This window comes from Esox lucius, chromosome 16 (genome assembly GCF_011004845.1).
Source record: "Esox lucius isolate fEsoLuc1 chromosome 16, fEsoLuc1.pri, whole genome shotgun sequence".
Lineage (NCBI taxonomy): Eukaryota > Metazoa > Chordata > Actinopteri > Esociformes > Esocidae > Esox > Esox lucius.
In genome coordinates, this window is record NC_047584.1 from 33,460,234 (window position 1) to 33,487,889 (window position 27,656).

At 43.9% G+C, this 27,656-nt stretch overlaps 2 protein-coding genes across 3 annotated transcripts; one reads left to right on the forward strand and one right to left on the reverse strand.

Moving 5' to 3' along the window:
- The first annotated feature begins 15,210 nt into the window (after window positions 1–15,210).
- rnaseh2b (ribonuclease H2, subunit B) lies at window positions 15,211–24,119 on the forward strand. 2 transcript variants are annotated; one of them, XM_010880585.5, is made up of 11 exons: window positions 15,275–15,682; window positions 15,938–16,009; window positions 16,203–16,310; window positions 16,401–16,477; window positions 17,031–17,145; window positions 17,356–17,420; window positions 18,329–18,434; window positions 18,799–18,880; window positions 19,602–19,647; window positions 19,922–19,999; window positions 23,941–24,119. In XM_010880585.5, the coding sequence occupies exons 1-11, from the start codon at window positions 15,619–15,621 to the stop codon at window positions 24,049–24,051; spliced, it is 924 nt and encodes a 307-aa protein (XP_010878887.2). In that variant the 5' UTR covers window positions 15,275–15,618; the 3' UTR covers window positions 24,052–24,119. The 2 variants fall into 2 exon arrangements, with proteins under 2 accessions (XP_010878888.2, XP_010878887.2); XM_010880586.5 differs by lacking the exon at window positions 19,922–19,999 and having other exon boundaries at window positions 15,211–15,682.
- On the reverse strand, window positions 23,850–27,637 carry LOC105016630 (uncharacterized protein C13orf42). Its single transcript, XM_010880587.4, has 3 exons — window positions 26,579–27,637; window positions 25,259–25,403; window positions 23,850–25,040 (listed from the first exon to the last, which is right to left on the reverse strand). Exons 1-3 carry the CDS (start codon window positions 26,984–26,986, stop codon window positions 24,784–24,786), a joined length of 810 nt encoding a protein of 269 aa, XP_010878889.1. The 5' UTR covers window positions 26,987–27,637; the 3' UTR covers window positions 23,850–24,783.
- Window positions 27,638–27,656: the final 19 nt, after the last annotated feature.

Below are 27,656 nucleotides of genomic sequence, written 5' to 3' on the forward strand. Positions count from 1 at the left end.
ATCAGTTTAAGGTTATGTTTAGGCTTTATCAGTTTAAGGTTATGTTTAGGCTTTAGCAGTTTAAGGTTATGTTTAGGCTTTATCAGTTTAAGGTTAGGCTTAGGCATTATCAGTTTAAGGTTATGTTTAGGCTTTATCAGTTTAAGGTTATGCTTAGGCTTTAGAGCAGTTTAAGTTTACGCATTGGGGTCAGGGGGTTTAGGTTTGTGTGTGAGTAGATTTGTTGCAAATCGACATTTTAATGTAGTTGTATTGGAATCAACCCTAAAACCCATTACCTAACTAGATGTTAGCCATGGATAGGTGCTAATATACAAAGCAGAGTTGCGTTTTCATAATAATTTTAAAACGTTGGCATAAACAAATTTTTTCAAGTAAACAAAAGAAAAAAATTTACACAGCGTTGTGTTTTCAATCCCTTAAGAACCAAGATTTAGAAAAAAGCCATAGCTAGCTGGCATAACTTAGTTAAGGAGAAAACTAACAATTTGTACCACTATAATATTATAATTGATTATTTAGTATCTTTCCCATTAGCTAAGATGTCCACACTTGACACTTCAATAGTCCTTGTAAGGTTTGAACTACCTATTTGCTTGCTGTGGAATATTCAGTAAAACATGAGATATTACAAAACAGTTCAGGAACTCAAAAGCATGCAGAGAAACGTTAACATTTTGTTGTTATGCCACAAACAATGTAAAGAGTACAACATTCCATCTAGCTCACAATGTCTCACAACAGTAGCTTCCTTCTTTCATGAACACACAGACAAATGAGTGGATCCACACGCAGAGTGCTGTGTTGTTTTAATACCAACCCAATCCAAAATCCCAAATCCAGAAACACAGGGCAAGCCAAAAGTCGGCACACGAGAATGTGTGATCAGGCAGAGGCAAAGGACTAAGGCAGAGTCGTGGTCAAAACACTAATTGGAAGGAAATGGTACACTGGTAAACACTAGAATTGACAAGAAAAAAAGGCTCAGTAGAGTGGCACATAAACAAAATACCTCCCAAAGAAGCTGCGAACAGAACTGATAGAGGGCAGGTGAACAGAAACACTGGTGAAACTCAGGACAATCATAGGGAAGAAGGCTACGTTCAAAACCACAATGAAACAACGTTACAAAAACAAAACCAAAAACATAAGACAAGACAAGATATAGGCAAACCCAGCCCTCAGACCTACTTGCCTGGCAGTCTACCAACTAGGAAGTCATTTAAAGCATTTTTCCTCTGCTGAGCAGAGTGGTTTTACATTAAAATCAGCTAAATCCAATATTTTATGAAAGATGTTTTTTAAAACCACACAATGTGTACACACACTATAACCTGGTGTAAAGAGAAAAGCAGGGTTAGCTAGTGGAAATTATTTTTTTGTTGTATAATGTTACTTTCAACTTATAGCCAACACTATTAACTATTAAATGTGGTGATTAGCTGGCATGCTAGCAATAGAGGGTGGTTGAAAAACCTGATATCTATAATTGAAATATGCATATGATGTGGCATATTTATAATATGAGTATTATCTTGCAAGTTTTATCAACCTATTTGTCTTATTATAATGAATAGCAAGCTGTTCACATTGGTAAACCAACATGGTTGACAAGCTCACTCTTGCACAAGCGCTCATGACACTGGAAAGTTAGGTTAAACCTAAATAATCAGTAGTAGTACACACCATTGGGGGGAGAGGGAGAGAGAGAGAGAGAGAGTCGGTCTGTTTTATTTCTGGTTGGGATTCGTAGCTCTGCAGGCGTTCTGTATACAAGCTCTAGAAAATTAACACAGTGGTGCAAGGATACTATTTCTGTCCATTTTAAAGTAGTCCCAATGTGATTAGGCTCAAAAAAGGGAAAAGGGGAGCTTTTTCCTGGCAGGGCAGAATATGAGAAACTGTGGTCTGGCTCCTGTCAGAAAGTTAAAATGCTAGCAGCTTATTATTAGACCTGTTTTGTTGGAGGCTTGCTTGATTTGTTCTGTAGACATTGCACTGCTATGTTCTGTTGTTTTCTGTTGTGTGTTTTGTTCTGTTGTGTTCTGTAGTGTGTTACATTCTATTGTGTTCTATTGTATTTTATTGTGAGTTGTATTCTGTTGTGTGTTGTGTTCTGTTGTGTGTTGTGTTCTGTTGTGTTCTGTTCACACCACTATTGACACTGTACAGTGGCTCCTGGAAATGTTGAGTGTGTCTGTGTCTGAGTGTTGGTGTGTGTGTTTGTGGGCGTGTGTTATTTGTCTGTGTGTGTATGCACGTGTGTTTACTTACTAATCCTGTCGGCATAAGCGGGAATGGGAGAGGGTCTGGAATTCTAGGATGACATCATTATCCATGATGTCATCGCTGTGGGTGGGGGTGACTTTGGCATGTGGTGGTTGTCTGCGCTGAGATCACACTTTCACTTTTAACTGCAGATAATCGACAACCCGAAATGAGGATCATTCACATGTGGTGTTGAGAGGCTGGTGGATCAGAATCAAGATTCTGAATGCCATCAATTTGATGAATGCACACTGCCCAAAAACAGGAAGTAGGAGGTTGTTCTGGTAAAGGTTTCTTTCACAATTAAATGTTGTCAAAGATAGATGGTAAAAGGTTTTTACCAGGATAATGCAGTTTCACTGCATAGGCCTTTTTTAGGTTCCTCAATACCTCATCATCCCCTGTGCAGCATCTAATTTCAGAAAAATAATGATTGGGGATGGCAGGTAGCATAGCAGTTAGAACTCAGAAAAGCTCTGAAAGGTCGCTAGGTCTAATCCCTGAAAGGTTGCTAGATTAAATCCCGGAACTGGCACTGTGAAACTGTGAAAACGTGTCCCTTATTATTGCAGTTTACCCTAATTTCTTCCAGGTTGTCGTTGCTGTAATTGGGAATTTATTTTCAGTCAACAGACTATACCTGGATATTAGCCATGTTTCCAGGTTCAAACTAACTGCAATGTAATTTTTTTTATATGAAATAGTATCTGAGGTGATTGTTGTCCTGAACATCTAACATTGTGCTGAAACCCAGGTGGCACTTACAGGATGCGGAACAAACTAGAAACGGTCAAAATTAATGTGTGGGATTTTAACGGCAACATGAGAAAGGTCATTCCTAAATTCTGTCAACATGACAAGATGGTTAATTACCTTGTCATGGCCACTATGGAGCCCCTCCCATCCACTGTTCAGTCAATCAGACAACTACTTCATTCTGGTGCTTTTTGCTTCTGGACAGAAAGAAAATGCCAGAAAATACTTATATCCATTGCTTTGGAGGAACTCAGAAAGGTTTACCAGACTAGCGTAGCAGGTTTTAGGATGGGCTGGAAAACATTGATTTAAACATCACAGTGTCTTGATGTATAGCACACACTTCTAACCAAACAGAATTGGTTTTTCCTCCCTACTTTCTAAAATGTTCTGCAGGGTCACATCTGGATAAAACCCAGTCTGAAAACAGAGGCAATCATGAACCAACGTGTGATGGGAAGGTTTGTGAAATGTAACATCTCATAATAATTAGTTCACTGCGACCCATCGATTCAAACCGTTTGGGAACATGTACAGTTCCCCAGACCTTCAAGCGAGGAATAATAACAATGTGATTTTGGAGGAGTGGCTATAAGAAGCTTGTCATCCAATCCCTTCATCACTGCAGGTTGGTTTACACACCACCTTTCCACACATACACCACCTCTCCCCACAACACCACCTCTCCCCACAACACCACCTCTCCCCACACACACCACCTCTCCCCACAACACCACCTCTCCCTACACACATCACCTCTCCCCACAACACCACCTCTCCCCACAACACCACCTCTCCCCACAACACAACCTCTCCCCACACACACCACCTCTCCCCACAACACCACCTCTCCCCACAACACAACCTCTCCCCACAACACCACCTCTCCCCACAACACCACCTCTCCCCACAACACCACCTCTCCCCACACACTTATTTTACTCTACTTGTGAGAACTGTTTAGGATCACTACAGATTTACATTAAAACTAGGTATTTCCAACCCTCCAACCTAACCTTACCCTAAACTTAACTACTAAAACCTGATTACAACCCCAAGCCTAAAAATATATTTATATAACTGAAGACCAGCAAAATGTCCTCACTACTTTACCATGTTACTATACTAGTGATGATTGCTAGATCTAAGAAGTATGGTTATACACACACACACAGACACACACAGACACACAAAAACACACAGACACACACAAACACAGACACACACAAACACAGACACACAGACACACACAGACACACACAGAGACACAGACACAAACACACACACACAGACACACACAAAAACACACAAACACACAGACACACACAAACACAGACACACACAGAGACACAGACACAAACACACACAGACTCACAGACACACACAGACACACAGACACACAGAGACACAGACACACAGACACAAACACACACAGCGTCTCACAGCAGGCAACAGCCCATCCATCGTCATTAGTGTTGTGCGGAGGCCCAGCTACTTGAACACGTGCCAAACCCATAAACCCAAATACTCCCACTTGGCTCCCGCCATTACCTAATCATCATGATGTCACACCACTGTTTCATGATGATGACATCACAGAACCATATTGCCCGTTCCTCCTCTGAAAGCTTATTAGATTTCACCGGTCCTAACCAGCCCTGTACTCAGCAGGAAAAGACGGAAAGCTGAGTCTTGAGTTTGTGAAACTTTGTAAAACTATTTTGGCAATGTTCTGTGACTGGTGACTGACATGTGCATAAGGAATACTGATCTGCACCTGTATAAGGTTTTGCACCATGAGCAAAAGCAGATGTTGGCCCAGTGGCTTTAGGAAGAGTTTCTTGTCCAAGATATAGTTTAGCTAATTGGCATTACTGGAGTTATGAATAGCACACAATGGATAGGAAATGTACTGTACATAAGAGCAGAGGAAGCGACTTAAGGCCTTTATGATAAACCCATAGGGCTGGTTTCACCGCACAGATTTAGCCTATCTTGAAAGGTCCAGGGCGAGGCTGTCTGCAAAACTGGCCCATAGTGTTCATTGCTAACTATGCACATCACCACTTCCTATAGCACTTAATTGATCCAACTGCTCATATTTCAAGTTTCAAGTTTTACTTCTTGTATATGAGGCCAACCGCACAACTAAATTCCTACTTGCAGCTTCATATTACACAATACTAGAAAAGTAAACACAAATTGTTTGAAAATGATAAAGAACATAATAATGACAATAAAAGTATTTGAAATAACAACAGATCACATGGTTATACAGTCGTGTTCGTCTCTGTAGATAGAAAGTGTCTCTGAGCCTCTTAGCATGACACCGCTTCACCACAGACCTTCTGACTGGCGGAAGGCAAATCAAGGAAAGCTGAATCAAGTTTTTGTCTTTCTAGGCACGAAAAATGATGTCACTATTTTTACACAGTCTGTCTCAGGTCTGTCTTTCTGGTAATGTATGCTGACATAAACCATCTCATACACTTCTTAGACCCAAATTTGCTTAAAATGTCAATCTGTTTATCGATCGTGTGTGCTGGGTCAAAGTGTCATTGGACTTTGCTTTGACCATGTCAGACAAGTGGAACTGTGGGTTGGCCAGATGTCTGAGTGCGATCTTGGGTTGAGGAACGCATGGAAAGATGATGAGTGTCATTAGACTTGGGAATAAAAATGACAGTTTCGTTTGGCATAAATGCACAGATCCATCATATAAACAATTTCACTAAGAGACTTACTGGCTGTTTTACACTAACACAGGCTCCATCCATCTTCTGAGGTAAGACCCAAATGAGGACATACTTCTGATCTTGAATCTCAGGGCATACACTCTATTTGATCTATTTAAATTATCTCCCTGCTTCTCTATATCTTCATCTGTTTGTCAGTCTGTGTCCATCCATCAACCAATTATCCACTCATTTACCACCCATCGAATGAGCTCTTATGTTAAACTCTTGAGGAGGAGGATTATGGTTTTAGACCACTCTATGGAAGTAATATACTGTGGACAGATTTATTCCACCATCTCCGGAGTTATGTTTAATGTCTTCCTTTTGACGTGGTCAAGCCAAAGACAAATGTCCATGACTTAATTCAAGGTGATTCTGCAGGAATGTTTACACTTCTTTTGGGGGTGTCGTAAGTCTGTTTGTTTGATCATTAAGTAATGGGTACCCTCTGACCTGTGTGGAGGTCTGACAAGCTTCAATGCCTGTGGGTCCTCCACCTCATTGATTAAGACTAGACATGGAGCTGGTCGCCACTATGAGAAGATGTCATCTTACTTAGAGAGGGGGAGGGAGGACATCGCCTGAACAACACACATTTAGGCCCCCTCTTCATAAAACAGATTTGACAGAAAAAGGGGTGAAAGTCAGAGGAGACAGTGGAGCAGATTCAAACCCGCACTGCAGCAGGGCTTCTGCATCGGAGGCAGTTGCTTACAGTTCTTGATCACCCAGGGGAACCGACTGATGTCAGATGTACACCTCCCTCCTGACACACTTTTTACTTTTCATTTTTAAATGTAAGGAGTGTCATTCCTTTGAATGGGTTCACCCAGTCTTCTCCTCAAAGATGTCAGTGGAGTGTCTAGAATCATTTCATATCTGATCCACCCTGGCACGCCAGTGAAAGATAATCTGTTAATGGTCATGGCTATGGACGGTGTCCTGGAGCTGCCTGTAAAAGATAATCTGTTAATGGTCATGTCTATGGACGGTGTCCTGGAGCTGCCTGTGAAAGATAATCTGTTAATGGTCATGGCTGTGGATGGTGTCCTGGAGCTGCCTGTAAAAGATAATCTGTTAATGGTCATGTCTATGGACGGTGTCCTGGAGCTGCCTGTGAAAGATAATCTGTTAATGGTCATGGCTGTGGATGGTGTCCTGGAGCTGCCTGTAAAAGATAATCTGTTAATGGTCATGTCTATGGACGGTGTCCTGGAGCTGCCTGTGAAAGATAATCTGTTAATGGTCATGGCTGTGGATGGTGTCCTGGAGCTGCCTGTGAAAGATAATCTGTTAATGGTCATGGCTATGGACGGTGTTCTGGAGCTGCCTGTGAAAGATAATCTTTTAATGGTCATGGCTATGGACGGTGTCCTGGAGCTGCCTGTGAAAGATAATCTGTTAATGGTCATGGCTATGGACGTTGTCCTGGAGCTGCCTGTGAAAGATAATCTGTTAATTGTCATGGCTGTGGACGGTGTCCTGGAGCTGCCTATGAAAGATAATCTGTTAATGGTCATGTCTATGGACGGGGTCCTGGAGCTGCCTGTGAAAGATAATCTGTTAATGGTCATGGCTATGGACGGTGTCCTGGAGCTGCCTGTGAAAGATAATCTGTTAATGGTCATGTCTATGGACAGTGTCCTGGAGCTGCCTGTGAAAAATAATCTGTTAATGGTCATGGCTGTGGACGGTGTCCTGGAGCTGCCTGTGAAAGATAATCTGTTAATGGTTATGGCTGTGGATGGTGTCCTGGAGCTGCCTGCGAAAGATAATCTGTTAATGGTCATGCCTATGGACGGTGTCCTGGAGCTGCCTGTGAAAGATAATCTGTTAATGGTCATGGCTATGGACGGTGTCCTGGAGCTGCTTGTGAAAGATAATCTGTTAATTGTGATGGCTGTGGACGGTGTCCTGGAGCTACCAGTGAAAAATAATCTGTTAATGGTCATGGCTGTGGACGGTGTCCTGGAGCTACCAGTGAAAGATAATCTGTTTCATGGTCATGGCTGTGGACGGTGTCCTGGAGCTACCAGTGAAAGATAATCTGTTTCATGGTCATGGCTGTGGACGGTGTCCTGGAGCTACCAGTGAAAGATAATCTGTTAATGGTCATGGCTGTGGACGGTGTCCTGGAGCTGCCAGTGAAAGATAATCTGTTAATGGTCATGGCTGTGGACGGTGTCCTGGAGCTACCAGTGAAAGATAATCTGTTTCATGGTCATGGCTGTGGACGGTGTCCTGGAGCTACTAGTGAAAGATAATCTGTTAATGGTCATGGCTATGGACGGTGTTCTGGAGCTGCCAGTGAAAGATAATCTGTTAATGGTCATGGCTATGGACGGTGTCCTGGAGCTGCCTGTGAAAGATAATCTGTTAATGGTCATGGCTGTGGACGGTGTCCTGGAGCTACCAGTGAAAGATAATCTGTTAATGGTCATGGCTGTGGACGGTGTCCTGGAGCTGCCAGTGAAAGATAATCTGTTAATGGTCATGGCTATGGACGGTGTCCTGGAGCTGCCTGTGAAAGATAATCTGTTAATTGTGATGGCTGTGGACGGTGTCCTGGAGCTACCAGTGAAAGATAATCTGTTAATGGTCATGGCTGTGGACGGTGTCCTGGAGCTACCAGTGAAAGATAATCTGTTTAATGGTCATGGCTGTGGACGGTGTCCTGGAGCTGCCTGTGAAAGATAATATGTTAATGGTCATGGCTGTGGACGGTGTCCTGGAGCTGCCTATATGACACATCAACACCAAGTGGCCCTAATATCTCTCCTATCAGGTTGAGAGATAAATCAAATTATTCTTACTCCTGGAGGGTGAGGGATAAATGAGGGTGAGGGAGAAATGAGGGTAAGGGAGAAATGAGGGTGAGGGAGAAATGAGGGTGAGGGCGAAATGAGGGTGAGGAGGAAAGGAGAGTGGAGGTGAAGGGAGGGTAGAGAAGAAAGTAGAGTGGGGGGAGAAACAAGTGTGCGGGAGAAACTACTTCTACTACTACTACTACTACTACTATTACTAAAACTACAACATTTACTATTACAATTACTATTACTGGTACAATAATTTAAATTGCTATTACTACTATAACTAATACTACAACTACCACTACTACTCATTTTACTAATATTATTACAACAAAAATATTTATACAAATACTAACTAAACACTAACCACTACAATTAATCCTAATTACTACTACGACTAGTACTACAACTACAAATACTACAACTAATACTAAATGAATCTGCATGCATCAATATAACGTGACCTAAAACAACCTTAAAGACCAGAGACACCACTGGGGCTCTTGTGGTCTGGGCTCTTTGTAAAAAATGAAACAAATAAACACACACATCTACAGAAAGCTTTTTCCTTGATGAGTGTTTGTTTTAATTACAGCTCTGCTCGCTTGCTGAATAGTCTCTAATTTCTGCCAGCGGGGAGACTCTGGGAGCCGTCGGCAGCTCGTAGCTGTCTAGCAGTCCACAGATGAATCTGTTACATCAGCTCTGATACACAGTTCCTCAAAACCCAGCCAGATGTGTGCGTGTGTGCGTGTGCGCGTGTGTGTGAACCTCATTCCTGGTAAACAGTAATTAGAGTTACGGATAGTGGTGTCAGGGAGGATTGCTCGACTCTTTGGGGCGGGAACTTCTAGATGGCAGGACAGAGACAGTAGGAAGGGAGAGGAAAGGGGCCAATCAGTGAGGATTTAGCCAAGCAGCAGAGTCCCTTTGTGGACTGGACAACACTATGGGACCCAGAGTGGTGGCTGTTACGGTCAGTGGTTCTGCTACTGTCATCAAACTTCTCATTATAACCTATAGAATATTACTGACCCGTTCCGCCCTCATCCAATTACCACAGGGGGGGAAGGATCGTTAGGAAAGACCAATGCACAGACAGATGGATGGAAGTGATTCCCAGTGAGGCTGGAAATAACTGACCAGTGTCTGGGGGGGTGGGGTCTTACGGGAAGATTTTCCTGGAGTAAAGGGAAGGGGATGTGTGCATGTGTGTGTCACAGATAGCCTTTAGACATTCATGCCGGAGAGGGAATGCCTTTGCTGTGATCTGTGAATTCCAAGCATTCAGATCACCAGGAATTCTTTCCTCCTGGTATACATTTCCAGGCAGTGGGAGGGTGAGGTGGTTTCATCCCTGGCTCACTGTTAGGATGTTCTGACATCACAATAGGGTTTCACTCTGCATCCTGCTTGTCGGTCGTCCTTTGTGTTTCCACCCATATTTGGAAACGAAAGGAAGGGAGTCCCAGTGTCTCCGAGGTTTCTCTTGCCAAGGGGGAATTCTCCACATCTGTGAGTGAGTGTCTGGGTGTGTGTTCGGGTATGTGTGGGGGTGTGAGTTGAAAGGTAAATTCTGTCATATTTAGACACACAGTATTAATGATGGGATTCTTCAACCCACTTCAGAATAGTCTGTAGAGCTTAAGACCTTCAAAAATATCTGTAAATATAAAGGCCCAATCAAAAGCTCAACTGAGATTCTGTGACCGTTTGTCAAACCGGGACCTTATTAATATATGGAAACATTATCAGATCTTACAGGAGACCCCTTCACTTCCTGTATGACAGTAGAACATGTTGTCCCTGGTTGTCCTCCCAGGCCAAACCACCACACAGTTTGGATGCAGACAGACACTGGAGGGGGACGACCTGGGAGGTCTAAACTGTAAGGAGAGCAACAAAGGACTCATCTTGAGTCATGCAGTACAGGGGCCTAAATCAGAAACCACGCCACCACGTCCAGTCCAAAACCACGCCACCACGTCCAGTCCAAAACCACGCCACCACGTCCAGTCCAAAACCACGCCACCACGTCCAGTCCAAAACCACGCCACCACGTCCAGTCCAAAACCACGCCACCACGTCCAGTCCAAGCGATCGACTGAGAAACATCCTCATCAGACATAATCGCCGTTGCCCCCCCCCCCCCCAAACAAACAGAAAGAAATGAGCAAGAAAAAAATATGTTGGCCAGTAGCAAGTCTAAATTTAAAGTCCGAATGACGTTGTAGTTCTTTGTAGCTTTGTGATTGATTGAGGGAGTGAAGAGGTCAAAGGCGGGGGGTAGGAGGGGAGGACACCAGTGGGCGTCTGGGCTCATCAACCCCTCACCAGAACTATCTGTAGAGCCACTTTGTACGCGTCAGGGGGTGGTGGGGGGACAGAGACCTCCGCTGTCCCTTGCCGTCTCGTCGTCTGGTACCATCCTCTGGCAGAAAGGCCCTTATTGTTCCCGCTAAGAGAGAAGCCTCCACAAATCCAACAACTGTCGTTTGGACCTACTGAAAGAACGCTTTCATTAAATGTTCTGCCTGTCTGGCTGCTTATCAGAGCCGGGTTCAGATGTTGTTGGGTTTTGTTTGAAAATTCTTTAGCTGCGCTGCATTGAACACACCTGGCGAAAAGCAACTATGCTTTAGTTTCTAATGGTGCAAACCCAGACTAACATGTATTTTTGTAGGTTCTTAAACATGTAACCCACCCCCTCTGTTTGTCTGTCTGTGTCTCTGTCTGTCTCTCTGTCTCTCTCTCTCTCTGTCTGTCTGTCAGTCAGTCGCTCTGTCTGTCCCAGATCATAAACCATTAACACATCAAATGAATAACAATCAAAGGGCTAATGTGGTTTTATTGCAACAGTAGAAAGTTAGGTCAGTTCATAACAAAGGGGTATTATTACCATATTTAGCATCAATTTAAGTGCTGTACTGTGTCCTGTTCCTTTCATTTCCCACCATCACTTCGGAAACCGGTGGCTGCAAAGACAGAACAAATATAAACAGGGGAAGAAAGAACAGGAATGAGAAAAAAGAGGCAGGAAAGGAGCAAGCACAACAAATAGAAAAAGCAAAGGCATAAACAGAGGAGACAAGAGAAGAATAAAACAATTTAAAAAAAGATTGACCGATCTGGACAGGAACCCTGAGCCGTAGCTACTCGCTGTAGATGTGCTGTAGATATGCATTAGATGTGCTGTAGATCTACTGTAGATGTGCTGTAGATATGCATTAGATGTGCTGTAGATCTACTGTAGATGTGCTGTAGATATGCATTAGATGTGCTGTAGATCTACTGTAGATGTGCTGTAGATATGCATTAGATGTGCTGTAGATCTACTGTAGATGTGCTGTAGATGCACTGTAGATGTGCTGTAGATCTACTGTAGATGTGCTGTAGATGCACTGTAGATGTGCTGTAGATCTACTGTAGATGTGCTGTAGATGCACTGTAGATGTGCTGTAGATCTACTGTAGATGTGCTGTAGATGCACTGTAGATGTGCTGTAGATCTACTGTAGATGTGCTGTAGATGCACTGTAGATGTGCTGTAGATCTACTGTAGATGTGCTGTAGATGCACTGTAGATGTGCTGTAGATCTACTGTAGATGTGCTGTAGATGTGCTTTAGATGTCATAGTTTTCCGGTATTCTGCGTTCCGTAGAGACTCCTCCATGGCAGTGCTTCAAAGCTAGCCGCCACCCCCCCACACCCCTCCCCTCCTTGTTAGCAAACAAGCAAATTAGAGTCTCTGTAAAGCGCTGTGCTTCAGGTGCCTCTAGAAGGAAGAGATCAGCTGGACACAGGAGCGCTATGATCACATGCCACCACAGGCACTTGAGCTCTGCCGGGACCAGCTGGCCAACACAAAATGTGTTAAGTAAGTACTTTATCAAAATACGCACAAATATTGTAGGCACAAAACCCCCCCCCCCCCCACACACACTACGTGTATGGCGATCTCTGTTTAAACTGTCGCTTTTGAAACAAGACTTAAGACAACATTTTCATGACATTATTCATATTTACATTCATATTATTATCGCTGGCCAGTCTGGAACCTTGTCACCATAGGCAACCCTTCATCCACAGGACCAGTCTGGCTGAGGAAGATGAACAGAAGAGAGACCAGCTGCTCTACAGAGAGACAGGCTGCCAACTGGGATAAACAAACTGTGGTGGAAACACACACACACAGGCTTATTTATCAGATCGAATGGTGAAGGAAGAAAAAACAAGTGACTCACAGGAAACCCACTGGGAGATATGATGTCACATCCTACGTGAGACACCATGCATCCTTTCACAGTCTCCCTTCATATTTCTGGAGTTATCGTCTCTTGACGTCTGGGGGCTCCAGATCATTTTGACAGCAGTCGGTTGGCAGATGCTCCTGCCCAGGGTGACGAGCATACATGTTCATACTGGTCCCCTGTGGGAATCAAACCCAAACTGCTGGCATCACAAGCACCAAGTCCTAGTGTTAGAATGGTAAGAAGCAGGATCCCTTTTAAACTAATGGATGACAGTCCTCTTAAAAGACTGTCCAACTTTCAGTCCTTTTCAACAAGATGCACACGTTTGTTAGACTAGTTTTAGTAACCAACCCTGGGCCCTCAGGCCCTCATCATGGTTCTCTGACGCCATCTAGTGACATCAGGATGAAACGGCCTTTGCAATGAGCCCTAGAATAGTCCGAATATATTAAACATTACCTTTTCAAATCAGAATTATTACTCAGTGATTAATTGGTTGACTTGGTTGTCAGATTTAAGCATTAGAGATGCACCCCCACCCACAAACACACACCCTGACCTGAAAGTGAGAAAGCTGCCTTCCAGGAGATCATTCAGAGACAGAGAAGGAACAGGAGAGTAGAGGGGAGAGTGAGGAGAGGGGAGAGAGAGGAGTGAGGAGAGGGGAGAGGGGAGAGAGGAGAGAGAAGAGTGAGGAGAGGGGAGAGAGGAGAGAGAGGAGAGGGGAGAGAGAGGAGAGGGGGGAGAGAGAGGAGTGAGAGGAGAGGGGAGAGAGAGGAGAGAGGAGTGAGGAGAGGGGAGAGAGGAGAGGGGAGAGAGAGAGTGGAGAGAGGAGAGGAGAGAAGGGAGAGAGGAGAGAGGAGAGGGGAGAGAGAGGAGAGAGAGGAGAGAGAGGAGTGAGAGGAGTGAGGAGAGGGGAGAGAGGAGAGGAGAGGGGAGAGGGGAGAGGGGAGAGAGAGAGTGGAGAGAGGAGAGGGGAGAAGGGAGAGAGAGGAGAGAGGAGAGAGGAGATACAGGAGAAGGGAGGGGAGAGGAGAGGAGTGAGAGGAGTGAGGAGAGGGGAGAGAGGAGAGAGGAGTGAGGAGAGGAGAGAGAGGAGAGGGGAGAGAGAGGAGAGGAGAGAGGAGTGAGGAGAGGGGAGAGAGAGAGTGGAGAGAGGAGAGGGGAGAAGGGAGAGAGAGGAGAGAGGAGAGGGGAGAGAGAGGAGAGTGGAGAGAGGAGAGGGGAGAAGGGAGAGAGAGGAGAGAGGAGAGGGGAGAGAGAGGAGAGGGGAGAGAGAGGAGAGTGCATATGGTGGAAAGGAGAGGGGAAGGAGAAGAGAAAGGGATGGGGGAGAAAGGCGACTAGTATGTAGAGAAGAGCCCAAAGGCATATAGATTCCTAGAGCACAACATTGGGAGGGAATGAATTCTAGCATGAACATGGAAGGCATCCATCATTTAAATGTAGTCAACAGGGTGGGACTTCCAATATCATTGACTTATCCCTCCTGAGTACCCTGTTAGTCAAGTTTCAAGGGTTGTTTGTCAAATGCACCGAACAACACAGCATCATCCTGCACAAATACATTCTTATGACATGGCACCCGACAAACTAGGTAGAGTTAAAAAGAAAAAATGTATCTAGACAGAAAATAATAATAAAATAAAGCAACAACATACATGTCACTGGTGGATCCTTTGTTGTTACCTGGTCATGTGATCACAAGTCCAACCAGAGTTTGTCAATTATGAGGCCACCAGCCCAAGAAAACCACAGAAATGAAGTACTTTGACATGTATATGGGCTGTTTATGCAGGGACAGATATTTTTGCATATTTAGTGCCTTTGGTATTCATTCCTTCACCTCTCCACATTTGGTTGTGTTATAGATTCATAAGCGATTTGATGTGCTTTTTGCCATCAATTTACACACAACACCCCATAATGACAAAGCGAAAACACGATTTTAGACATTTGTGCCAATTCACTGAAATTAAGAAAACAAAACATATCACACGTACTTAACTATTCAGACCCGTTGGCTTAACACTATAAATTGAGCTCAGAAGAATCCTGTGTCCTTTGACCATCATTATAAAGTCTCTGGAATTCCACTGATTGAACATTTTAGGGGCACACACTTGTCTATAAAAGGTCCCACAACGTCACAGTGCTTGTCAAAGCAACAACTAAACCAAGAGGTCCAAGGATTTTATCTCCGTAGATCTGAGATAGAATGAGGACAGGCTCCCTAATTCTAATATTTTAACCAATTCATCGCAGATAATCTGATAAAATTGTACATTTTAGCCACAGACCGAATTGACAAACGCGAGTATGTTGGCAACTTTCTACACGCGCATTTTATCCTGATTTCTGTTATTGTAGCGTGTGCCCTTAAGATGACGTCATGGGCAGTTTCACTCCGCACTCCTGGGGACACCGGTCTTGTAAGCTTACTAATGTAACAGTCTGTAAGGCGTGTGCACGCCACAGACACGTGAACTGACCATATCCTAATGCACTATTTACTACAGCATGGTATCACCTTCCTTCATACATGCATTCTAAACTGTTAATAAAGGAAGCATTCATGACCTCCCCCAGCTATACCATTGTGGGGAACTTGTACACGGGTTTACCCGCCTTTTCCAGTGCGCTAGTCATGTGGCAGAGTCTTGCAATTGTTGTCGCTGTGAAGAGGTAGTGGTTAGCACGTAGCCAGCTATCTCCTTGACACAGCAAGACGCATTTAAAAAAAAAAAAAAAAGGCGCTAACTGTTTATATTTAACTAGCTGGCTAAATACAAAATGACCACGAAGAAAAAACGCACACCCCATTCACAGAACGACAGATGGGTCGTTATTGCTGCAGGTATGGAGCTGTCGCTACTGTCACCCGCTGTAGTCCGCTAACGTTACCTAGCTACAGTACAAATACATAGCTAGCGTGTCATACTTTTACTGTATTGGTTTATCCTGGTAGCTAGTTAGCATTCTGTATAGTTAGGGACATGCCTCACGTTGTAACCAAATGTATAAAGACAGTTGCTTATTTGACAACACAGTTGCTTCTTCTGACCTGTCGTCAGTCATTTATGCGTCTCATCTTCTGTATTTCTGTCTACAGATTCCGCCGTGGAACCTGCGAAGAAGGAGGACAGTGACCCCACTTTCGTCAGGCTCAGAAACCCTTCGACAGGTAACTAAACTAGCTTCAGTAAAACATTTGACAAAGGCACAGTGTTAGCTAGCTAACCACTGTTAGGTAGTTAGCAATGATTCGAAGTGAAAATGAAACTTTAATCCACTTCTGCAAAGTAGTAGTTAGCTCTCAATCTGTATTCTACATAGGCGAGATAGTGAAACTAACAATTTATTGTTCCTTTTTCTAGATGCAGCGTCTCTCTACCTTTTGGGCAGTGGTGATGGGCAGCTATACGAGGTCAAAGCGTTCAATGAGGATTTCCACTCCTGGTTCATTGGCCAGACCGTACAGAGAGGTAACTTACAACCCGATGATTGGTCAACTTTATGGGTCTATAGCAAGTTGTGCATTGTGTTATTTATCCAAATGTTTTTTATTTAAACAGATGGGAGGCTTTTGTTTGTTACTCCCATGGACCCCCTTTACCTCCTTTTGCCTTACTTGATTAAAGCCAGTAAAGAGGTGAGCTCAAAGCCTGGTTACTATAAATCATTGTGAAATGTATTTTATTTCTCACCCATCCTCCCCTCAGTGTCAAACAAGTCTTTTTATTTGTGAGGTATTCTCTAAACCTTTCCTTTTCCGTATGGTCTTTGTAATGTCTTTTTAATTCCGTACTCCTTTCTTCATGCTATTGTCTCCGTCCTCTGGGATAGATGAGGTACAGAGGTTATTGGACCCCCCAAGGACAATGGAAATGTCATGGAACTCAGGGGGGAATGCATGTCAATCTCCTCATTGACTTCTGGAAAAATTACACTACATCTAAGATAAAATATTTGTCAGTTTATTACTTTGTTGAGGTGTCAATATAAGTATGATGATTTTATTATTTATTGACACTTGTGCCAATGACACTGCAGTAATGTATTCCTCCATGGGGGCGTGGCCCTGAGCATTCTAATGTGTTCCAATCACTTCTTTACCGCATCTATTCAATTTCCCTCTGGTCTTGTTGGTGTTGTGATGTCATTTTCTGCCCTGTCGTAAGAGATTTGTTGGTGCTCTGCTACAGGGAAAATTCCAGCCTGTGGAACAGGTGGTGATGGACGAGGACTTCCCAGCATGCACCAGGCTGCTGAGCTGCACACGCGCTCTGGCCTCCCTGCACCATGTGGCTGAGGAGAAAGGTCAGAGGTCAATTCGTACATGATGCACAGACTAATAGTGAAAATGTTGGTTCTCCTCACTCACTAGTTTTCCTCCCAGGGTGTCCAGTGTTTTTGAATAGGTGTATTAGACCATTTCAGACGGCAGGGCCCTGGTTTCTGATGGCTATAGGAGGAGCGCATGACCTAAACACACCAGTGTAATATTGGGTGGTGTCACACTTGTTTCAGATGTAGGGAGGCAGAAGTTTCACCGCTACAGCCAGCAGAGGACCTTGGATTGGTTACAAAAAAAGGTACATTTACAGTTCAGTTGTTTAGAAGACTCTCTTATCAAGTGTGATTATTAGGGGCACAATCACAGATTCCTCCTTCCTTGTAGGCTCGGGTTTAGAACAAATAACCTTTCGCTTAACTGGGCCCCCTGTCATGACCGCTAGGCTGACTATTACCTGGTGGTGCTTACTGATCGGCCTCAAAGTGTGTGGGAAATCCCCTGTGATGTTCAAATGAGGTTAATAAAGGAGCCTTTTTACTCAACAGAACTAAAGCAGGAAAGGGTTTCCCTTTCCTACTAGAACAAAAAAGAACATAAAGGAGTAATCACCCCACTCTTGTTGGTACCAGGCTATGATTTGGTTGCACTGATTGTTTTGATGGAGCTGTTAAATGTTAGTTATTATAGGGCTACAGCATTGTCTGATTTTATAATTTTTTTAAACAACATTTTTAAAACGATTTCAACCGTTAATTGGCTATTGATGATCGTCATTATCTGTATGTTGTTGTCATTATTGGAACCCGTACCTGCAAAGACCTTGCAAAATTTCAACGTAATCAAATAAGCCAATTTTTTTTAAATGTTTTTTTTATTATAAGCAAAAATCGAAATTCATCTTCTGAATTATTTGTTTGCAGTAGTTCACTGCCCAAAATCTCCTGACCCCTCACTTTGGAAACCACTAATCTAATCTTAGTTGGGTTTAAAAAACTGTGTGGGTGGGAACCAGTGCATAAGGAAGCCATGTTGTGGATATGAATCTCTGAACTGGTAATATCTGCTTTCTGCCAACACTGCTGGGTGGGTCTAATCAGCTGGTCATCAACCCACTCATTAGTTAAGTCAGTTGTTTGTCTTCCCAGGGGGAAGTGGCTTCTCTGCAGTTAACAGTGTGTCTGTCTTCCTGTGTGCTTCCGGTTCCAGGCTGAGCGGACCGTCAAGGCCCTCAGGAAGCGTGACCTCTCTGTGGGAGAAGGTGTGAAGTCCAGCACGTATGTCCGGGTCAAGCATGAGCCAGAAGCGCAGGCAGGTGAGTCCTGCCGTGTGTCCCAGTGGGCTGATCTAGGGGTCTGTTATGAGCGGTGAAATGGATCCAAGATCAACACCCGAAGACATACAAGCTCTGGCCTTTGGTCTACTGTCAAGTTCTCCCTGGCCTGCAGATCTCAAATAAACCAGAAGATGGCGCTGTAGCCATGGTAGATATTTGAAGCCACAGCAGGCCAAATGAGAGCTGTGCATGTTACATGTCCCATTTAACATGGAATATTTAAAGCTGATTGCCCAGCCAGCCAGTTTCTGGTGGTACGATAGATCTGACGTTATTCTGTGGTATTAACCCTGTGCTGTCCTGTGTTCATTGTACTTCCTGTCCTGTGTTCATTGTAACCCAGAGGACTTCCTGCGCTACGCCCATGGGCTGCTATCGGAGTACATCAGTGAAGACCTGAGCAGAGCGCTCCACAAGCATCTGCAGTAAGGACACACATTCACCCACTCACATGTGATAATCATGTTAGAAGTATGCAGAAGTCACGGTTCGGTACCATTTGGATGAAGTGGGAAAAAACATGCAAAACATATTTAAATTTAAGTTAGAAACTTTGCCCGTTGCCTCTGTATTTAAAGCATGCAGTAGGTTAGATTTGGTTTCAGTAATAAAAACTTTACAGCATTTTGCAGTTACTCACTGTTCAGAAAGCGGTTCCGCACCAATGCCCGAAAGAGAATGATGTTCTGAATAATATGAAAAATAGAATTACCTGTTCCAAAAAGCGCTAACTCAGTTTGACATTATTCTTAGTCTTGCTAACGTTAGCTTTGGGTTCCTTGTTGCTAGCTAATAGTTTTGCATGTTTTGCCTGTTTTTTTCCCACTGTTCCGAAGTCGTTCTGAACGTGACGTAAAAGTTTCGTTACGTCCCGAACCGTACCGTTACACCCCTAGTAAGAAGCACAATCTAGAATGTACTTTTCATTTAACTTACTCGAAGCGTGGGTGGGCTGTTTTAGGGACCGGCTCCAAGGAATAATTTAATGACTTGGTGACACAGGGAAGCCTTTCCACTGGAAATGTAGTGTAATTTAAAAGAGCAGATGGTGCTTTTAAACCTGTGGTTTGTTCTACAGTAGGTTATGTATGAGGCAGTTTTGTCAGTGACAGACTAACGGGGGGTCTGTAATCTTCTTTCTGACAGGTTACCTGAAATCTCAATTCCCAAGGCTGCAGAGCCTCCTTCAAAGGTATTTTCTCCAGCTTCTATTAGTTGTATTTGTTCTAAGTTGTGCATTTTATTGGAGTTAATGTTTTTTTCCGGAACAGTGAGATATTCAAGTAGTGTTGGGGGATGAGGTTGGTGGGTTCTTAGCAGGTCTCACAGGTTGGGGGATGAGGTTGGTGGGTTCTTAAGCAGGTCTCACAGGTTGGGGGATGAGGTTGGTGGGTTTGCGGTAGTCTCTGTCATGCTTGTCCTTTGCGTGGCGTTTTAACCGTGTGCGTGTCGTGTTGGTTCGGCAGAAACGGAAACTGTCAGACCAACCGGTGGAGGCAGGCGATGACTACACCAAATTCAACAGCCATGATTTCGCCCGGAAAGTGAGTGAGATTAGGCCCCGTCTGCATTCATTAATATCATGTATTATCTTTTTATAGGTTTCATCTCTGACTTTTGCATGTTGTTGTTTTAATATTTGTACAGAAGGTGGTATGACATACCGGAACAAATCTCATATCTTTTGAATTCATATGAAATTCATGCCTACATAATTGAGGTTGCCAACCTACTAGTAATATTCAGACTGTATATTCAGTATTTTTTTTTTAGAATCTTCTAGAAGATTCTGCTAATGTGCGGATAGTGACGTGTCATCCTGTTCTGGGTTCATCAGCAGTTCCCTCTGACCACTCTGGTAAATTCTTCTCACTGAAGCAAGCTGGATCAGAGCTGAATAAATGTCGTCACGATCACAATGGTCACAGGAACAATAGAATAGTGTGACTCCACTGCAAGACCAGAACTCCACTAAGTGTTTTCTGGCGAGGTCAAAACTGAACCTAGGCAACATACTCACAGCTATAACATATAACGTCTGCAGATTGCAACCAAACCGTTGAATTTTGAGGGCTTTGTTTGGTGCCATTTCATTTTTTACGGTAATTGGTTTCACCAGTGTGACCTTGTTAAATTCTTTTTTTTTTTTTAATAATAAACTTTTAAATACAAGTTTCATGATTTGATCAAATAATAATTCTTGCAAACAAATCCTGTGAAAGACTCAATGGCACTGGTAGAAATGTTTAGCTGAAGACCTGGGCATGAACCCATCGTTCAGAACAACACTATAATAAAGAAACAGATTAACAAGAATACCCATGTAATCCGTACGTTACCTGCAGAAATATTATAATCGGATTACAAGTACCTCTGATAATCCAACATCTTGTAATGTTTTTACTTTGAGTAAGGCGATGTTTTGAGTAAGGATGTTTTTTGCCAGCGAGCACAGTGATAGTATCTGGTTCAGATAGGCTGTGACGTTTCCATCCCACAACCTTGTCTGAATACCGTTGGGTCTTATGATCCCACTTGCTTTTCTCTCCAGAGAGGTAAACAAAATCCCAAATAGTCTGTCTCTTCGGCACTCAAGGTGATCCGTTCCATGAGTGGCACTTCTTCTTCTGCAGTGTTTTGAAGCAGCAGCCGGATCATTCCTGCGTAATGGGGCTAACATGTCCTTGGTGTTTCAGTTGTATTCAGATAAAAACAGCAAATTCTACATGTTCAAAGGAGAATTTGATCATAATTTCTGTAAATCGGACAATTACTTTTTAAAATATCGATACAGGCCATTTGTGTTACCGTGAGTATTGGTGTAGCAAGAAAGGGGTCATTAACAAATGGGCTCAGTCCATTTATTGTGTGCTCCGTGAACTCTAACCTTGGTTAGTCCTGTAATCGATGCTCTTCAATTGTCAGTATTTATTTTCATCTAATTCTTCCTCCTAGTGCTGTGAAGTAATCCGATAACCTGACCGAGTTGTAGGTAATGCAGACATTGCATATGAATGAGCCTTTTGGACAGATGACTAGTCGATTCCCTTTACAAAGTAATATATCCAAACCCCAGTCATCTGTAGTCTGTGAGTCTGTTCTGTAGAGCTCTGCGTTCATTGTGATCTTGGAGACGTCAAGCTTTGATGTAGTTTCAGCAGACGAGCAACCTTCAGTAGAATGACTTGTTCTCTACGGGTGGAGCAGAGACTGCGTAGAGGGCTGACTCTTGGAAACTGCATGTGCTGGAGTGTCAGAAGGCCCATGGTCCAAAATGAGGACCAAGGGACCCCCTCAGCCATCTGTAATGATCGGTCATTTAAATAACTCTGCCTCTATACAGGCGCCGTTACAGATGCCCCAGAGGTTTGTGGGATATGGCCAATACATGCATCAAACCCCTGGGGTGTTGTATTGTTTACATAAAACTGCTACCGGTTTAATTGGATAAGTTGCATCACTTTTTGTTTTATCAAACCTGTGGTTTACGACTGATCAGCAGTCTGGGCTCCAACCCCTGAATGGTATTTAGAGGCTATATTTTTCCATATGGACCGTGACTCTGCCAAGACAATACCCAGAAAACAGTGTAATTAAAGAATATGACTCTGGGTTTATTGTCATTAACTCAGACAACGGCTGCCAATTTGACAGCAAACACACTGATGTAAGAACAGACAGTTCTTGATGAATTGCTCATAAAACACCCGTTGTATTCACGTAGGCCCTTAAGTGTTACAGCCCTTAAGAATTGTTTTTTCCTACTCATTTCTTATCCTTTATGGGCCGATTTCCCCGGCACAAGTCCAGACCGTGACAATGCTCCGTGGTGAATCTTCATTTTGAGCTTGATATTTTTAATTACAAAAATGTGAAGTTTATTTTGCTTTAAGTCCAGGGCCTGATTGAATCTGTCCACAGCACAGGTGATATTTGTGGTATATACACAGAGGCCCAGAGAAAATGTACTACACCTGTGAAAATGAAATGTACCTAAAAGGCTCACGAGAGCTTACATACCTTTGATTTCAGGGTTCCCGCGGCTCCTTAAAGTCTCAAAAGGTCTTAAAATAAAGTCAGGGAATTAAGGTCACGTTGTCTTAAATTTAACGTACATTTGGTGTAAGTATTACATTTGCAGATGTTATGTTAAAGGCTGATGGGACAATTGTCACACACAGTGGCATGTTAGGTAAAACGTCTAATTAGCGTGTATTTTATTAACTTTGTATTAGTCACTGAGAGAATCTGTTGTAGCCGGCGACGTCGGGCTGCGTGTCATCTTTTTGTTGTGGTTGGTGGACCTAGACGGTGATATTGAGAAGAGAGCTGCAGAGCTGCGCCACCCGTCTTGAGGGGAGTTTGGGGTGGTGATATGAAACAATGGTGAGGGGATAATGAACGGCTTTGTGTTGGAGATACACTACAGCCGTTGAGCGTTCAATGTTGCCGTCAAACCTTTAGGAACGCCCCCTTTGAAATAAACAACGGCGGTTTTACTACTCGTGTTGCGTCATGTCCAGTGACCGCATCCAAGCTTCACGAAACGCTGAGGTTTGATTCATGACGACTGACGCGCCTGTTTGTTGTCTTGGGGATTAAAATAGCAAGAAATAGATTTATTTGCGGATTGGGTGTATTGACTCATTAAAACATCATACGCAATAGTAACGCATTGGCCTATTATGTAGGGAAAATGTACAGATTTGCAGCTTATGTTTGTTTCAGCTCTTTGGGCTTCGGGCATTACTTTGTCAGCGTATTTTCTGGACAGAAATTTTTTTCTAAGATGCCACAGGTCAGCTGACACACCAACCTTACTATGGTAAAAGTTGGATGATGGACAGCGAACGCCTGATCATTTAAGTGGAGAAGTATAGGTTTATATCCCAATTCAACCCTAATAAAGACATTAGCGTAAAGGAGCACCTTAATAATTATGAAAAATGTGAAGATATATTACCTATTATTAAAAAATGACATTCTTTGTCTGCTCTTCTCCCCTTATGAAAAAAGTAGCAGGTAAAACATCAGGTTGACTTGACGCTGATGGCAATGCAATACATAAGGGTTTGATACACTTACAAACACCAATAGGCCGACTGATGTAGGACTCAATAAAATGTCTCTTCTATCAAAGAAATGTGGACATTTTGTGGATCTTAAAATATTCGTTTCCAGTCTTAAAAAGCATTGAAATTGACTTTAGAAAAGGTGCAAGAACCCTGGATAACATTAAACACTTGACTCACTACAGCTGTGGAAGTAGTTTAATGCTCAGTTTTAATGTGTAGCCCTTAGATAAATGTAGTGTTTTATAAAGTTCAACCAGTCTGAGTACAAAGCCGATGCCTTCATATCCAGACCAGGGATCGTCAATTTGTCCTCTGTCTGGGAATGAGTCATGATGTTTGTAATTATGGTTCAGTCGTATTCAGCCGAGGCCGATGAGCTGTGCTATTGACTCTGTTTTATACTCCTCCAGCCACCCAAGAAGATGAGTGCAGCTCAGAAGACCCTGGCAAAGGTAGACAAAACCGGGATGAAGAGCATGTCTGCCTTCTTCAGCCCCAAGGGCAAAGCGGAAAAAAAATGAGTCTTCGGATGATGTCAGGGAAACTGTTTGCATTTTGCGCTTTTGATATAAATAAAAAATAAATTCAACTTCTTTGTTGTTTGTCTTCCTATTGAGATGGTTAAATGCCCTGAAAAATGTGCTGACTCATCTATTGTGAAGTAATTTCAATGCTGATGCCGCATTTGGGAGAGAAACAGATTAATTAAATGTACCATTGTGTTGTCCTGACCGAACTGCTGTGACCGGTTGTCATGTCTGGTGAGTCACTGTGTTGGTAGATGCTGTGTAGCTGCGGTCTCAAGGTAACGACAGGGTTTGTTGGGTGTCACCGTAACCATGTAACTCAGATCAGGCCACGTCAGTCCTGGGAACCAAGCCAGACTGGATAATTCATCAGACCAACAGAGTCTGTCGGAAATGTGAAAAACCCCTTGGGGGACTTTATGCCGGATGGCGCTGGCAAACACTGGCGCCGTTACCTTAGTGCCCCCAACCCCCCACAGAACAGGTGGTGTCGCGGAGAATGCTGCTCGCCTTGCCTAGACCACACCATGCCGTTGCTGGCTGCTACGTTCTATCAGTTCCCTCTTGGCCGTCTTCTCACATTTGTCTTTCACTACCAATGTTTCTCTCTGTGGTTATTTTCTGGTGGTTTCCCTACCACCAATTTCTCACCAGCTGCCTGCAATTGCAGAACCTGGCCAAGAGGACACCTGCACTTGTACGTGATCTTGGTGCCACCATGTCCTACTACTCTTTCTTCTTGGGTTTGGGCTTGAACCGCAGCGTTTGAAAGGCGCTCTGCACCACTTTGGGCAGGTGGATGGGGTTCCTCTGTAGGCGCCGGCGGCTGCTCGTTGTCCCGTTGTCGCTGTTCTTCGTGGTCATTCTGTTGCCGTCGTGTCCGGCCGTGACCGGTTCCTTCCTCTTGGGCTCGTCTGAGGGACCCCGCGGGACTCGCATCACCCAGTTGGAGTGGAGGTCATGCTCGCTGGAGCTGGTGGCCACTGTGAGTGACAGTGAGGAAGATGGGGGTTATGTCTGTTCTGAAATGCCCACCCAAATTCAACAAAGACAAAGACATTTCTGATGTAATTCACCCCAAGGAGCTGGTCAGTGTCCCTCATTCTGCACCACAAACTGTGTAGCTTCACAATCTGGGTGTGATCTGTATAATGGATCATACAGCAATGTTTTTCGTACTTCTAACCATAACACAACGCACCGATGAAGTCAATGTCGGCGTTCCCGTCGTCTACATGGGGCTTGTGCCTGGGTTCAGGGTCACAGCTTGCGATGACAGCGTCGAAGAACTCCAGAGTGTCCTCCTCGTTGGGGGCAGGTGGGGCAGACGGTTTGGTGCTTTTGGTCTGTCGCAGAAATCACCAAACAAAACAAAAGGCATTATTACAATTCTTTGTTGATGTGTTGGGAGTGATGTTGGCAGTTGGTGTTTGTGGGTTGTGGGAAGGGGAGTGCTCTGAACGGTTTTTTATTCATATTAACATAGCGATGTGCACACATTAGTCTACCCAAAATGCAATGTGTTCTCAAAGCATAACCTGTGCACAGTTTCAAATGTTATAGATTAAAAAATATCAGTTTAATCAATCCGTGGTTTGCTAAAATGACTGGTTGTGCCTTTGCTGGACAAGGTAAGAAAAAACTTATTTTTTCATTTGCAACATGCCTGGTGGCATTGAATAAAACAACTATGTTTAAATATTTTGAAAATACTGACTGCCTCCACTAAGATGGAAAGATAGATGAGGAATGAGGTGCTGAACCGACGTGGATGAGGTGCGTGGTACTGAACAGGCCCTGACCTCTCTCTGACCAAGTGATCTGAACGAAACATGCTTTAAGTTTGTCGACAACATCGAGTCTGTACATTTCAGTGTTAATCATCCCACAAAATATTTGTCACACACGGCTGGTTTTTGTATTTTTTTTTAAAGAACTTTTGTACGTTTGGAAGGCTCATCTTTCACTAGTGACGGTTCACTTTATGCTTCGGTACTTCATTTCAACTATGGTGCTGAAGACGCAAACTGTGATTTGAAAGCGTTGGAGGTCAGTCATTGCTCTGGTGTCGTGTTATTCATCGTGACACAATCCCAAGTGTGTTACATATATTTTTATAATTACACTTATGAACTGGACGGTTTGAACCTTGAATGCTGATTGGCTGATATCCATGGTAAATTTAAGCAATAAGGCATGAGGTTGTGTGATTTTACACCTGTGGAAAATGGTCTCATATACCACAGCTATCAGCCAATCAACATTCAGGATTCAAACCACCAAGTTCTTATGAGAGCATATATGGTATGACATCACATTTTACAGCTCTTATTGCCTTGGTAACCGGTTTATAAGAGCAGTTAGGCATCTCTGTGGTTTGTGATATGTTGCCAATATACCACGGCTAAAAGCTGTTCATAGGCACATTATTAGTGGTTTGACCGTTATATTCTGGACCCATTCAAGACCATACTGCTGTTTGTTAGAGAAGTGAGGAAAGGATTTCTCAGAGCGCCTCTACCTGTCGGTCATTTGAAGTGGGTGGCGTCGAGGCTGTCTTCTTAGGGCAGGAAGTGGCTTTCATTTCATTTCTTTTCAAGATGTTGACACTCCTCGTGTACTCTCGTCTCAAAGCCACTAGCTCTTCCAAATATTCCAGGCAATTCTGGTTCTGTGAGTAGAGCCATATCCGGTCCTCCTGCCTCTGGTAATAATATAAGGCTGTGGTGGACTCGATGCTCACTGAACTCTTGCTCCGCTTCAGGGTAGAGGTGATGGATGACTGCGTCCTCTGGCCCACCATGAGCATGGAGGTGCTGCGCACCAGCTTGACCGTGCACGCGCTGTGGTAGTCCTGCTCGGACCGCGGACCGCCGTGGGGAGCACCGCCGCCGTGGGGACGGAATGCGTTGTTGAGCTTCCTGAACATCTGTTCTGCATGGGGAGCCGGCCTCAGGTCTACAGTAGCGGGGTATTTGACAGAAGGTCCCAAGTGACAGTGAGATGTCCATCCGTAACCCTTTCTGGGTGGAAGCCTCCTCACAGAATGTTGCCAGGACAACCGCACCCGGCGTTGAAACAACACTGCCTTCCACGGATGCTGTCTGTGGTGCAGTCTTCTAGTGAAGGGCCCAGGGGACCACTCTGGACCCTGGTAATGTCTTCACAGCTCGCCCAGGCGTCCCTTGGCTGTTATGGAGGGTGGCGCCATGGCAACAAGCCTTGAAATTCAAGCCACTGTCATTACTATTGAAGAGCAGTCCTGTGTCTGATGTCCATACCGTGTTACCGAGCTCCACACGCTGCAGTCCTTTGGTAGTTCACAAGACTAGTACAGTGTACCTTACATGGGATTCAAGTTTAAATGCTTGGCTTTCTAAAAGGGGATGTGTCCAATTGGACCCCACATGTCCAGAGCCCTGCAGCCAGCCACACACACCTGTCAATCAGGAATATTTGGAGATGTCATCACTTTTCCACAGATGATGCTGTTGCCAACATATGTCTGTTTCCCTGGCCAATGCATAATGGATGTGGCAGCCGTGTCGTCTTTCAGGGCCTGTGAGGCACCATTGTTGTTTGGTTCTATGCAGGCCGGC